Below are 15565 nucleotides of genomic sequence, written 5' to 3' on the forward strand. Positions count from 1 at the left end.
GTTGATCATGATAATCATGCTGACCCTGTTGATTATGATAATCATGTTGACCCTGTTGATCATGATAATCATGCTGACCCGGTTGATCTTGATAATCATGTTGGCCCTGTTGATCATGATAATCCTGTTGATCATGATAATCACGCTGACCCGGCTGATCATGCTGACCCTGTTGATCATGATAATCCTGTCGATCATGATAATCCTGTCGATCATGACAATCCTGTTGATCATGAGAATCATGCTGACCCGGTTGATCATACTGACCCTGTTGATCATTATAATTCTGTTGATCATGATAATCCCGTTGATCATGCTAATCCTGTTGATCATGATAATCATGCTGACCTTGTTGACCCTGTTGATCATGATAATCATGCTGACCCGGTTGATCCTGTTGATCATGCTGACCCTGTTGCTCATGATAATCATGTTGATCATGATAATCCTGTTGATCATGATAATCCTGTTGATCATGATAATCATGCTGACCGGGTTGATCCTGTTGATCATGCTGACCCTGTAGATCATGATAATCATGTTGATCATGATAATCATGCTGACCCTGTTGATTATGATAATCATGTTGACCCTGTTGATCATGATAATCATGCTGACCTGGTTGATCATGATAATCATGCTGACCCTGTTGATCATGATAGTCCTGTTGATCATGATAATCACGCGGACCCGGTTGATCATGATAATCCTGTCGATCATGAGAATCCTGTTGATCATGAGAATCCTGTTGATCATGAGAATCCTGTTGATCATGAGAATCATGCTGACCCAGTTGATCATGCTGACCCTGTTGATCATGATAATGCTGTTGATCATGATAATCATGCTGACCCTGTTGATCATGTTGACCCTGTTGATCATGCCGACCCTGTTGATCAGGGGTAACCTGCCATGGCCCAGGGAGTTTGGCTGTGTAGTTATTATTTTTCATCTATTGATGCCCCCCTCTCTCTCTCTCTCTCACACACACACACACACACACACACACACACACACACACACACACACACACACACACACACACACACACACACACACACACACACATACATTCATTAATGGAATTCTACAGTGTTTCAATTCAATGTTTCAAGGACAAACATATATGTATTTAAGTACTTTTTGTTGTTCTAGTGGGGCCAGTAACATTAGTCATCTCTAAAATATATACTTTAAGGAAAATTAGTTTAATATACTTGTTCTTTTTTTCTGTTTAGCTCACATAATATTATTTAAAGTATGCATTAAGGAGTCTGTATTATACTACTTTGCAGAAATAAATGCATACATTAGTAAAGGCATTTATATGGCTTCCTAAATATTTTTTACAATGGTGAGGGAGAGCCAAGATGGAGTCACGGTGGCTTCAATACAATGGTGAGGGAGAGCCAAGATGGAGTCACGGTGGCTTCAACACAATGGTGAGGGAGAGCCAAGATGGAGTCACGGTGGCTTCAACACAATGGTGAGGGAGAGCCAAGATGGAGTCATGATGGCTTCAACACAATGGTGAGGGAGAGCCAAGATGGAGTCACGGTGGCTTCAACACAATGGTGAGGGAGAGCCAAGATGGAGTCACGATGGCTTCAACACAATGGTGAGGGAGAGCCAAGATGGAGTCCCGGTGGCTTCAACACAATGGTGGGGGAGAGCCAAGATGGAGTCAAAGTAGCTTCAACACGGTGGATCCTACCCGTCACCTAGTGTATATATAAATCATTGATAGTACCGAGTCTAGGACTGGCTTACTTTATTGAGCCACTACAGTTTTCACACGGTCATCAGTAGGACAATTTAAAACAATATCAACAGTGTATGAGATTATCATAAAATAGGCCTGTATCATAACAGTGTTGAATAGTAGCTCATTTCAATACCTCAGTGAAACGATCTGGTTACAGAGACGAAATAGATTTAAGGGTGTCATAAAAATTCTGAACGACTCAAAGTTATATTATAAGTAAAAAAAAACATTCAAGACGCACATTTTTTTTTATCAACAAATTAACTACAGACCGAACAAGTGTAATGATCATCCCTTTAAAGCAGCATCGTAATAAAAGAGATTTTAAAAAAGACTCAACTCACCCAGAAAACGAAATTAAAGAAAAAGAGCATGAATTTGACACACTTGTTGCAGCCAACGACAGTCATGACGATCGGATGTTCAGGTCCGCTATTTTAGATAAATTAATTAAGTCTGCAATGTACCAATGTGCCCGAGATTCTAAGAAGACGGACCGTTATCGCGTCTTCTCGTTCTAAGAACTCGAACTCTGTGCCAGAAATCTCGAGGTATGTTCACCCAGAATGGGTAGAAACTCCTCCTTTCAACGAACGACTGTGTAAACCGAGCCTGGAAACGGCCCACCAAGTGATGAGGGTGGTAAAGAGGACAGATGAAAGAGGCTTGTGGTTATTTATTTATTCTTTATTCTTGTTTGTGATTTTAAAAAAAAAGAAGTTTGTACTCTGGGCATCATTTGGGAATGAGAGACCTTGGTCTCGTTAAATAAAAGTTAATAAAAAATATAAATCTTCATAAACTACAGGAGTTAGGAGGAGCATTATTCTGTTTTTATGCTCAGGGTTTTTGTTGTTGTTATTCTTCCACTATAAACAAGTATTCAGAACACAAACAGACCACATTTATTTTCCACCTAAACATCAAGATTAATCTGCTGCGTTCAACACGTCACAATATTGAGATAAAAAAGAGCATAGGGACTTTTTCCACATCTCTAGGCTATGGTCCCTGGTCAAAGTAGTCCTCTAAACAGGGAATAGGGTTCCACTAAACAGGGAACAGGGTTCCGCTAAATAGGGAATAGGGTTCCGCTAAATAGGGAATAGAGTTCCACTAAACAGGGAATAGGGTTCCATTAAATAGGGAACAGGGTTCTGCTAAATAGGGAATAGGGTTCCACTAAATAGGGAACAGGGTTCCGCTAAATAGGGAATAGGGTTCCGCTAAATAGCGAATAGGGTTCCACTAAACAGGGAACAGGGTTCCGCTAAATAGGGAATAGAGTTCCACTAAACAGGGAATAGGGTTCCGCTAAATAGGGAATAGGGTTCCATTAAATAGGGAACAGGGTTCTATTCAATAGCGAATAGGGTGCCACTAAATAGGGAATAGGGTTCCGCTAAATAGGGACTAGGGTTCTATTCAATAGGGAATAGGGTTCCACTAAATGGGGAATAGGGTTCTATTCAATAGCGAATAGGGTTCTATTCAATAGTGGATAGGGTTCCAGTAATTAGGGAAAAGGGTTCTATTCAATAGCGAATAGGGTTCCACTAAATGGGGAATAGGGTTCTATTCAATAGCGAATAGGGTTCTATTCAATAGGGAACGGGTTCCACTAAATAGGGAAACGGGTTCCACTAAATAGGGACTAGGGTTCTATTCAATAGTGGATAGGGTTCCAAAAAATAGGGAATAGGGTTCTATTAAATAAGGAATAAGGTTCCACTAAATAGGGAATAGGGTTCTATTCAATAGCAGATAGGGTTCCACTAAATAGGGAATAGAGTTCTATTCAATTGCGAAAATGGTTCTATTAAATAGGTAACAGGGTTTCACTAAATAGGGAATAGGGTTATATTCAATAGGGAATGGGGTTCCACTAAATAAGGAATAGGGTTCCACTGAATAGGGAATGGGGTTCTATTCAATAGCGAATATGGTTTTATTAAATAGGGAATAGGGTTCCACTAAATAGAGAAAAGGGTTCCACTAAATAGGGAATATAGTTCTATTCAATAGCGAATAGGGTGCTATTAAATAGGGAACAAGGTTCCACTAAATAGGGAATGGGGTTCAACTAAATAGGGAATAGGGTTCCACTAAATAGGGAATAGGGTTCTATTAATTAGGGAATAGGGTTCCACTAAATAGGGAATAGGGTTCCACTAAAAAGGAATAGGGTTCTATTCAATAGTAAATAGGGTTATATTAAATAGGGAATAGGGTTCCACTAAATATGGAAAAGGGTTCCACTAAATAGGGAAAAGGGTTCTATTTGGGATGCAGACATAGTGTAATGGATCATTGCAGAGACACAAAGAGGACAGAGGCACATGCAGGAAACCACAGTACAAGGGCAACACCGCTCTCTGTTGGCAATGCCAATAACAACACCATCATGACTTACTCCCACCATATGGTGACGAGAGAGAGGGAACTGAATGTATAGACTGTTGTGGCATCACTGGCCTCTTTGTGTGTCTTTGTTCATAGGAAATCACGTTGTATAAAGAGGGGCCACACATTGCACATTTCCATTCATCTGATGGTACTGTATCTCTCTAATAATCCTCAAATGGATGAATTAATTTCAGTGTTTAATATAGAATGGATTTTGCATTTAGCCAAGTGGTTTCAGGGTCATACCCTCATAAAACGATTGACTATGTCAGGCTGTCTAACTGCATATGGTCCAAAATACTGAAGCTATGCGCCCTGTACAAAGACATGGAGGAAATGAAAGGAAAAGGGAGGGGGGAGCGGGTGGCGGTGCCTGGCTGCATGGAGGCAAACAATCAGTGAACGCATGAACTCAGAAGACAGTTTCAACATACAATGGTTCTGACTGGGAATGCTCCATATCATTCTCCACGCGTATTCTCCTTCGTTCCTCTTCTTCTTCTTCCACGGTGTTTCCAGAACAACCGCGTCTCTTCTTCGAGTCAATTCTGAGGATTCTCAAGAGAATCATCACCGCGAGCATTGCTCAGTCAGAGAACACAGAGGACGTGCGCGTACCTTCCTGCCTCCTGTCCTTCCGTGTTCATACTTCATATGGTGTCACAGTGGACTGCTCGCTCTCCTACAGTCTCGAACACGAGATAATCACAGGCATTAATCCGCTAAAAATGCATACATGAAAATAACCGCTGAAGATAAACACAGTCACAGACATCTGCGCGAATGGGAAAATGCGCGGCGCCTGATCTAGTCCTAGTAGGCTAAAGCTACCGGTTGCTGTCCACCGTTTCTTTCAACGGAAAACTTGATTTGAATGTGTCGTTTTTGGGAGAGAAGGTAAGCGACAGTAGATACATGAGAGGAAGGATACCATTCTAAATAGCAAGCAGAGTGTCTCCGAGAGAGAGAGAGAGAGAGCGAGACAGAGAGAGAGAGAGAGAGAGAGAGAGAGAGAGAGAGAGAGAGAGAGAGAGACAGAGAGAGAGAGACAGAGAGAGAGAGAGAGAGAGACAGAGAGAGAGAGAGACAGAGAGAGAGAGAGAGAGAGAGAGAGAGAGAGAGAGACAGAGAGAGAGAGAGAGAGAGAGAGAGAAACAGAGAGAGAGACAGAGAGAGAGAGAGAGAGAGACAGAGAGAGAGAGAGAGAGAGAGAGAGAGAGAGAGAGAGCGAGAGAGAGACAGAGAGAGAGAGAGAGAGAGAGACAGAGAGACCGGTGCTGTCCTTTCAGCACCACACCCGCAGTCACCTTGCTGTCTATGAATATCATTAACAGGTTCTACCAAAACCACCACAACAGGAAGAGAGTCTTTGTGCTGGATTCGGATTAGAAAGAATGAACAACATTTAAACCACCATCCATTGTTGTGGATTTAAACCACCATCCATTGTTAATGGCATGCCATTGGCTACACTTGCTATCGTTTTGGATTTAAATGTTTCCCTCCGGTAGGTCTTGTGGGTTGATTTTCATGACAGGTTGTGGAAACATTGGGGCATCCGGCATCATCAGTGGGAATATGTACTGATTAGTCCTGCACTTATTATTTAGGATATATATATAGCCTGCAACCAGCAGCAGCCTGGCCGTATCTCTTCCCTCTTCCTCCCCTGGTAACCCCGGTTGTGCATGTGTTGCACGCGTTTTTCCCCCCTCCCACTGTGGCGTGCGGTGCTCATAGAGCGTCCGTTGTGATGCTGGGAACTTATTGGAGACATGCCTAAGGGACGCAATGGGCTTGAGCGACGAAAAGGATCGCATTGTGATAAACGTGGGAGGGACCAAGCACCAGACATACCGCGGTACCCTACGTACCCTGCCCGGCACCCGCTTATCCTGTCTGGCCGAACCCGACGCGCCTAGTCACTTCGACTGGGACGACAAACATGAGGAATTCTTTTTCGACCGACATCCTGCCGTTTTCGCCCATATCCTTAACTATTACCGGACCGGTAAACTGCACTGCCCTGCCGATGTCTGCGGGCCTCTTTACGAGGAGGAATTGGCATTCTGGGGCATCGATGAGACGGACGTGGAGCCTTGCTGCTGGATGACCTATAGCCAGCATCGGGAGGCGGAGGAAGCGCTCGATAGTTTCGGCGGGGGTGCCCTGCTCGACTTAACCAGCAATGACGATCAGGACCCGGAGGTCGTGACCGACCCGGGGGATGTGGTTGGTGATGAGGCAGATGAGATGACGAGGAGACTGGCGCAGGGGGACTCTACCGACATAAAGGCGAGGGGGCTGTGGGGTCGTTGGCAGAAACGCATGTGGGCTCTGTTTGAAGACCCCTATTCTTCTAAATATGCACGGGTGAGTATAGATATTTCTCTACTGTCCATAATGTCTATTTTCCTTTCCAATTGATATGAAGCCTAATGATGGATATGCGGTCAATGATTAATGAGAGATTTATAGAGATGGAGATTGATAGAGGACTTCCAGCCATGTGATGTGGAGGGGGTCTGTGTGAGAGTGACCTTGAGATGGTAGGCTAGTCTACTCCCCAGGGACTCATCAGGGAGCTCTACAGCAGGAGAATGCTACTGTAACATTCAGGTGGAAGGAATAAATGTTGACCAATGGATCCTAACTACTAGCCTATTTTCACCCCCTCGATTGTGGTCCATGGCACTCTGATCAAAAGTAGGACACTGAATAGGGAACCGTCAGGGACACAGATGATGTCAACAACAAAACAACAGAGAAAGACGAGTGTAATCTCACCACGAGTATTATAACCTTTTCTTACTAAGCCGACCCAAACCGTGTCAAGCTGAGCTGTACTGCACTGGCCTGTTTAAGCATCCACCATGCTTCTTGGAACAGTGCTGGAAAGGACAATGAGAAAAGAAAATATCAAAGACAGCACAGTGTGCCTATGGTTCAGGTTTTGTGACAATAGTGTGAAAAGGTGCTATATGTCTTTGTACCAAGAACCTCCTGACCATGAGGTTAGCTTACCTGGGATGTCGGTATTTATGTTGGCATTTAGTTTGGTTAAACAAGGTCTATGAACCCTCTTGGACTAGCCTGGGGACAGAACTGTCTGTGCTGTCTTAGTGAGTGTGACAATGGCCATAGGAGTTGTCAAGACAGCACCAACCAGGCTACTCATGGACATGAGACTAGAATACCTGGGTGGGATGTGGACAGTTTGAGAATACCTGGGAGGTTGGCAGTTTGAGAATACCTGGGAAGTTGGCAGTTTGAGAATACCTGGGAAGTTGGCAGTTTGAGAATAACTGGGAGGTTGGCAGTTTGAGAATACCTGGGAAGTTGGCAGTTTGAGAATACCTGGGAAGTGGACAGTTTGAGAATACCTGGGAGGTTGGCGGTTTGAGAATACCTGGGAGGTTGGCAGTTTGAGAATACCTGGGAAGTTGGCAGTTTGAGAATACCTGGGAAGTTGGCAGTTTGAGAATACCTGGGAGGTTGGCAGTTTGAGAATACCTGGGAGGTTGGCAGTTTGAGAATACCTGGGAGGTTGGCAGTTTGAGCATACTTGGGAAGTTGGCAGTTTGAGAATACCTGGGAAGTTGGCAGTTTGGGAATACCTGACTGGGTTTTATATTGGCAGTTAGTGTTGATTAGAATACCTGGCTGGGTGGATCTGGTGGTTGATTAGAATACCTGACTGGGTTTGATATTGGCAGTTAGTGTTGATTAGAATACCTGGCTGGGTGGATATTGGCAGTTAGTGTTGATTAGAATACCTGACTGGGTTTGATATTGGCAGTTAGTGTTGATTAGAATACCTGGCTGGGTGGATATTGGCAGTTAGTGTTGATTAGAATACCTGGCTGGGTGGATATTGGCAGTTAGTGTTGATTAGAATACCTGACTGGGTTTTATATTGGCAGTTAGTGTTGATTAGAATACCTGGCTGGGTAGATATTGGCAGTTAGTGTTGATTAGTGGTTGATTAGAATACCTGGCTGGGTGGATATTGGCAGTTAGTGTTGATTAGTGCTTGATTAGAATACCTGGCTGGGTGGATCTGGTGGTTGATTAGAATACCTGGCTGGGTTTGATATTGGCAGTTAGTGTTGATTAGAATACCTGGCTGGGTTTGATATTGGCAGTTAGTGTTGATTAGAATACCTGGCTGGGTTTGATATTGGCAGTTAGTGTTGATTAGAATACCTGGCTGGGTTTTATATTGGCAGTTAGTGTTGATTAGAATACCTGACTGGGTGGATATTGGCAGTTAGTGTTGATTAGAATACCTGGCTGGGTTTTATATTGGCAGTTAGTGTTGATTAGAATACCTGGCTGGGTGGATAGTGGCAGTTAGTGTTGATTAGAATACCTGACTGGGTGGATAGTGGCAGTTAGTGTTGATTAGAATACCTGGCTGGGTGGATCTGGTGGTTGATTAGAATACCTGGCTGGGTTTTATATTGGCAGTTAGTGTTGATTAGAATACCTGGCTGGGTGGATATTGGCAGTTAGTGTTGATTAGAATACCTGGCTGGGTGGATATTGGCAGTTAGTGTTGATTAGAATACCTGGCTGGGTGGATATTGGCAGTTAGTGTTGATTAGAATACCTGGCTGGGTGGATATTGGCAGTTAGTGTTGATTAGAATACCTGGCTGGGTTTGATATTGGCAGTTAGTGTTGATTATAATACCTGGCTGGGTTTAATATTGTCAGTTAGTGTTGATTAGAATACCTGGCTGGGTGGATAGTGGCAGTTAGTGTTGATTAGAATACCTGGCTGGGTGGATCTGGTGGTTGACTAGAATACCTGGCTGGGTTTTATATTGGCAGTTAGTGTTGATTAGAATACCTGACTGGGTGGATAGTGGCAGTTAGTGTTGATTAGAATACCTGACTGGGTGGATAGTGGCAGTTAGTGTTGATTAGAATACCTGGCTGGGTGGATCTGGTGGTTGATTAGAATACCTGGCTGGGTTTGATATTGGCAGTTAGTGTTGATTAGAATACCTGGCTGGGTGGATAGTGGCAGTTAGTGTTGATTAGAATACCTGACTGGGTGGATATTGGCAGTTAGTGTTGATTAGAATACCTGGCTGGGTGGATATTGGCAGTTAGTGTTGATTAGAATACCTGACTGGGTGGATCTGGTGGTTGATTAGAATACCTGGCTGGGTGGATATTGGCAGTTAGTGTTGATTAGAATGCCTGGCTGGGTGGATAGTGGCAGTTAGTGTTGATTAGAATACCTGGCTGGGTGGATATTGGCAGTTAGTGTTGATTAGAATACCTGGCTGGGTGGATATTGGCAGTTAGTGTTGATTAGAATACCTGGCTGGGTGGATATTGGCAGTTAGTGTTGATTAGAATACCTGGCTGGGTGGATATTGGCAGTTAGTGTTGATTAGAATACCTGGCTGGGTGGATATTGGCAGTTAGTGTTGATTAGAATACCTGACTGGGTGGATCTGGTGGTTGATCAGAATACCTGGCTGGGTTTGATATTGGCAGTTAGTGTTGATTAGAATACCTGGCTGGGTTTTATATTGGCAGTTAGTGTTGATTAGAATACCTGGCTGGGGTTTATAATGGTAGTTAGTGTTGATTAGAATACCTGGCTGGGTGGATAGTGGCAGTTAGTGTTGATTAGAATACCTGACTGGGTGGATAGTAGCAGTTAGTGTTGATTAGAATACCTGACTGGGTTTTATATTGGCAGTTAGTGTTGATTAGAATACCTGGCTGGGTGGATAGTGGCAGTTAGTGTTGATTAGAATACCTGACTGGGTTTTATATTGGCAGTTAGTGTTGATTAGAATACCTGGCTGGGGTTTATAATGGTAGTTAGTGTTGATTAGAATACCTGGCTGGGTGGATAGTGGCAGTTAGTGTTGATTAGAATACCTGGCTGGGGTTTATAATGGTAGTTAGTGTTGATTAGAATACCTGGCTGGGTGGATAGTGGCAGTTAGTGTTGATTAGAATACCTGGCTGGGTGGATAGTGGCAGTTAGTGTTGATTAGAATACCTGACTGGGTTTTATATTGGCAGTTAGTGTTGATTAGAATACCTGGCTGGGGTTTATAATGGTAGTTAGTGTTGATTAGAATACCTGGCTGGGTGGATAGTGGCAGTTAGTGTTGATTAGAATACCTGGCTGGGTTTGATATTGGCAGTTAGTGTTGATTAGAATACCTGGCTGGGTTTAATATTGGCAGTTAGTGTTGATTAGAATACCTGGCTGGGTTTGATATTGGCAGTTAGTGTTGATTAGAATACCTGACTGGGTGGATCTGGTGGTTGATTAGAATACCTGGCTGGGTTTTATATTGGTAGTTAGTGTTGATTAGAATACCTGGCTGGGTGGATATTGGCAGTTAGTGTTGATTAGTGGTTGATTAGAATACCTGGCTGGGTGGATCTGGTAGTTGATTAGAATACCTGGCTGGGTTTTATATTGGCAGTTAGTGTTGATTAGAATACCTGGCTGGGTGGATATTGGCAGTTAGTGTTGATTAGTGGTTGATTAGAATACCTGGCTGGGTGGATAGTGGCAGTTAGTGTTGATTAGTGGTTGATTAGAATACCTGGCTGGGTGGATAGTGGCAGTTAGTGTTGATTAGAATACCTGGCTGGGTGGATCTGGTGGTTGATTAGAATACCTGGCTGGGTTTGATATTGGCAGTTAGTGTTGATTAGAATACCTGACTGGGTTTTATATTGGCAGTTAGTGTTGATTAGAATACCTGGCTGGGTGGATATTGGCAGTTAGTGTTGATTAGAATACCTGGCTGGGTGGATATTGGCAGTTAGTGTTGATTAGTGGTTGATTAGAATACCTGGCTGGGTTTTATATTGGCAGTTAGTGTTGATTAGAATACCTGACTGGGTGGATCTGGTGGTTGATTAGAATACCTGGCTGGGTTTTATATTGGCAGTTAGTGTTGATTAGAATACCTGGCTGGGTGGATATTGGCAGTTAGTGTTGATTAGAATACCTGGCTGGGTTTGATATTGGCATTTAGTGTTGATTAGAATACCTGACTGGGTGGATATTGGCAGTTAGTGTTGATTAGAATACCTGACTGGGTGGATCTGGTGGTTGATTAGAATACCTGGCTGGGTTTGATATTGGCAGTTAGTGTTGATTAGAATACCTGGCTGGGTGGATCTGGTGGTTGATTAGAATACCTGGCTGGGTTTTATATTGGCAGTTAGTGTTGATTAGAATACCTGGCTGGGTGGATCTGGTGGTTGATTAGAATACCTGGCTGGGTTTGATATTGGCAGTTAGTGTTGATTAGAATACCTGGCTGGGTTTAATATTGGCAGTTAGTGTTGATTAGAATACCTGGCTGGGTTTGATATTGGCAGTTAGTGTTGATTAGAATACCTGGCTGGGTTGATCTGGTGGTTGACTAGAATACCTGACTGGGTTTTATATTGGCAGTTAGTGTTGATTAGAATACCTGGCTGGGTGGATATTGGCAGTTAGTGTTGATTAGAATACCTGACTGGGTTTTATATTGGCAGTTAGTGTTGATTAGAATACCTGGCTGGGTGGATATTGGCAGTTAGTGTTGATTAGTGGTTGATTAGAATACCTGGCTGGGTGGATCTGGTGGTTGATTAGAATACCTGGCTGGGTTTGATATTGGCAGTTAGTGTTGATTAGAATACCTGGCTGGGTTTAATATTGGCAGTTAGTGTTGATTAGAATACCTGGCTGGGTGGATATTTGCAGTTAGTGTTGATTAGAATACCTGGCTGGGTGGATATTGGCAGTCAGTGGTTGATTAGAATACCTGGCTGGGTGGATCTGGTGGTTGATTAGAATACCTGGCTGGGTGGATATTGGCAGTTAGTGTTGATTAGAATACCTGGCTGGGTGGATATTGGCAGTTAGTGTTGATTAGAATACCTGACTGGGTGGATCTGGTGGTTGATTAGAATACCTGGCTGGGTTTGATATTGGCAGTTAGTGTTGATTAGAATACCTGGCTGGGTTTGATATTGGCAGTTAGTGTTGATTAGAATACCTGGCTGGGTTTGATATTGGCAGTTAGTGTTGATTAGAATACCTGGCTGGGTTTAATATTGGCAGTTAGTGTTGATTAGAATACCTGGCTGGGTTTGATATTGGCAGTTAGTGTTGATTATAATACCTGGCTGGGTTTATATTGGCAGTTAGTGTTGATTAGAATACCTGGCTGGGTGGATAGTGGCAGTTAGTGTTGATTAGAATACCTGGCTGGGTGGATCTGGTGGTTGATTAGAATACCTGGCTGGGTTTGATATTGGCAGTTAGTGTTGATTAGAATACCTGGCTGGGTTTAATATTGGCAGTTAGTCTTGATTAGAATACCTGGCTGGGTTTGATATTGGCAGTTAGTGTTGATTAGAATACCTGGCTGGGTGGATCTGGTGGTTGACTAGAATACCTGACTGGGTTTTATATTGGCAGTTAGTGTTGATTAGAATACCTGGCTGGGTGGATATTGGCAGTTAGTGTTGATTAGAATACCTGACTGGGTGGATATTGGCAGTTAGTGTTGATTAGAATACCTGGCTGGGTGGATCTGGTGGTTGATCAGAATACCTGGCTGGGTGGATATTGGCAGTTAGTGTTGATTAGAATACCTGGCTGGGTGGATCTGGTGGTTGACTAGAATACCTGGCTGGGTGGATAGTGGCAGTTAGTGTTGATTAGAATACCTGGCTGGGTGGATCTGGTGGTTGACTAGAATACCTGGCTGGGTGTTATATTGGCAGTTAGTGTTGATTAGAATGCCTGACTGGGTTTTATATTGGCAGTTAGTGTTGATTAGAATACCTGGCTGGGTGGATATTGGCAGTTAGTGTTGATTAGAATACCTGGCTGGGTGGATATTGGCAGTTAGTGTTGATTAGAATACCTGGCTGGGTGGATCTGGTGGTTGATTAGAATACCTGGCTGGGTTTTATATTGGCAGTTAGTGTTGATTAGAATACCTGGCTGGGTGGATATTGGCAGTTAGTGTTGATTAGAATACCTGACTGGGTGGATCTGGTGGTTGATCAGAATACCTGGCTGGGTGGATATTGGCAGTTAGTGTTGATTATAATACCTGACTGGGTTTAATATTGGCAGTTAGTGTTGATTAGAATACCTGGCTGGGTGGATATTGGCAGTTAGTGTTGATTAGAATACCTGGCTGGGTGGATATTGGCAGTTAGTGTTGATTAGAATACCTGACTGGGTGGATATTGGCAGTTAGTGTTGATTAGAATACCTGGCTGGGTTTGATATTGGCAGTTAGTGTTGATTAGAATACCTGGCTGGGTGGATATTGGCAGTTAGTGTTGATTAGAATACCTGACTGGGTGGATCTGGTGGTTGATCAGAATACCTGGCTGGGTGGATCTGGTGGTTGATTAGAATACCTGGCTGGGTTTTATATTGGCAGTTAGTGTTGATTAGAATACCTGGCTGGGTGGATATTGGCAGTTAGTGTTGATTAGAATACCTGACTGGGTGGATCTGGTGGTTGATTAGAATACCTGGCTGGGTGGATATTGGCAGTTAGTGTTGATTATAATACCTGACTGGGTTTAATATTGGCAGTTAGTGTTGATTAGAATACCTGGCTGGGTGGATATTGGCAGTTAGTGTTGATTAGAATACCTGGCTGGGTGGATATTGGCAGTTAGTGTTGATTAGAATACCTGACTGGGTGGATCTGGTGGTTGATCAGAATACCTGGCTGGGTGGATCTGGTGGTTGATTAGAATACCTGGCTGGGTTTGATAGTGGCAGTTAGTGTTGATTAGAATACCTGGCTGGGTTTGATATTGGCAGTTAGTGTTGATTAGAATACCTGGCTGGGTTTAATATTGGCAGTTAGTGTTGATTATAATACCTGGCTGGGTTTAATATTGTCAGTTAGTGTTGATTAGAATACCTGGCTGGGTGGATATTGGCAGTTAGTGTTGATTAGAATACCTGACTGGGTGGATCTGGTGGTTGATCAGAATACCTGGCTGGGTTTGATATTGGCAGTTAGTGTTGATTAGAATACCTGGCTGGGTTTGATATTGGCAGTTAGTGTTGATTAGAATACCTGACTGGGTGGATCTGGTGGTTGATTAGAATACCTGGCTGGGTGGATATTGGCAGTTAGTGTTGATTAGAATACCTGACTGGGTGGATCTGGTGGTTGATCAGAATACCTGGCTGGGTTTGATATTGGCAGTTAGTGTTGATTAGAATACCTGGCTGGGTGGATATTGGCAGTTAGTGTTGATTAGAATACCTGGCTGGGTGGATATTGGCAGTTAGTGTTGATTAGAATACCTGACTGGGTGGATCTGGTGGTTGATTAGAATACCTGGCTGGGTTTTATATTGGCAGTTAGTGTTGATTAGAATACCTGGCTGGGTGGATCTGGTGGTTGACTAGAATACCTGGCTGGGTGGATAGTGGCAGTTAGTGTTGATTAGAATACCTGGCTGGGTGGATCTGGTGGTTGACTAGAATACCTGGCTGGGTGTTATATTGGCAGTTAGTGTTGATTAGAATACCTGACTGGGTTTTATATTGGCAGTTAGTGTTGATTAGAATACCTGGCTGGGTGGATATTGGCAGTTAGTGTTGATTAGAATACCTGGCTGGGTTTAATATTGGCAGTTAGTGTTGATTAGAATACCTGGCTGGGTGGATATTGGCAGTTAGTGTTGATTAGAATACCTGGCTGGGTTTAATATTGGCAGTTAGTGTTGATTAGAATACCTGGCTGGGTTTAATATTGGCAGTTAGTGTTGATTATAATACCTGGCTGGGTTTAATATTGTCAGTTAGTGTTGATTAGAATACCTGGCTGGGTGGATATTGGCAGTTAGTGTTGATTAGAATACCTGACTGGGTTTAATATTGGCAGTTAGTGTTGATTAGAATACCTGGCTGGGTTTGATATTGGCAGTTAGTGTTGATTAGAATACCTGGCTGGGTGGATATTGGCAGTTAGTGTTGATTAGAATACCTGACTGGGTGGATCTGGTGGTTGATCAGAATACCTGGCTGGGTTTGATATTGGCAGTTAGTGTTGATTAGAATACCTGGCTGGGTTTGATATTGGCAGTTAGTGTTGATTAGAATACCTGACTGGGTGGATCTGGTGGTTGATTAGAATACCTGGCTGGGTGGATATTGGCAGTTAGTGTTGATTAGAATACCTGACTGGGTGGATCTGGTGGTTGATCAGAATACCTGGCTGGGTTTGATATTGGCAGTTAGTGTTGATTAGAATACCTGGCTGGGTGGATATTGGCAGTTAGTGTTGATTAGAATACCTGGCTGGGTGGATATTGGCAGTTAGTGTTGATTAGAATACCTGGCTGGGTTTGATATTGGCAG

The 15565-nt window shown here is 43.2% G+C and overlaps 2 protein-coding genes across 3 annotated transcripts in view; one reads left to right on the plus strand and one right to left on the minus strand.

Annotated features, from left to right (window-relative positions):
• Nucleotides 1–2337, minus strand: part of LOC110501188 (CD81 antigen) — a 53323-nt gene extending 50986 nt beyond the window's left edge. Inside the window, exon 1 of the mRNA XM_036961174.1 lies at nucleotides 2110–2337. Within this exon, the coding sequence (XP_036817069.1) occupies nucleotides 2110–2175 (66 nt within the window). The 5' untranslated portion in view covers nucleotides 2176–2337. The remainder of the gene's footprint in view (nucleotides 1–2109) is intronic.
• Nucleotides 2338–5355: 3018 nt separating this feature from the next.
• Nucleotides 5356–15565, plus strand: part of LOC110502612 (potassium voltage-gated channel subfamily C member 1) — a 62811-nt gene continuing 52601 nt past the window's right edge. For both annotated transcript variants that reach the window (XM_036961073.1, XM_036961077.1), the window contains exon 1: nucleotides 5356–6544. In XM_036961073.1, coding sequence (XP_036816968.1) covers nucleotides 5963–6544 — 582 coding nt within the window. In that variant the 5' untranslated portion in view covers nucleotides 5356–5962. The remainder of the gene's footprint in view (nucleotides 6545–15565) is intronic.

This window comes from Oncorhynchus mykiss, chromosome 2 (assembly GCF_013265735.2).
Source record: "Oncorhynchus mykiss isolate Arlee chromosome 2, USDA_OmykA_1.1, whole genome shotgun sequence".
Classification (NCBI taxonomy): domain Eukaryota; kingdom Metazoa; phylum Chordata; class Actinopteri; order Salmoniformes; family Salmonidae; genus Oncorhynchus; species Oncorhynchus mykiss.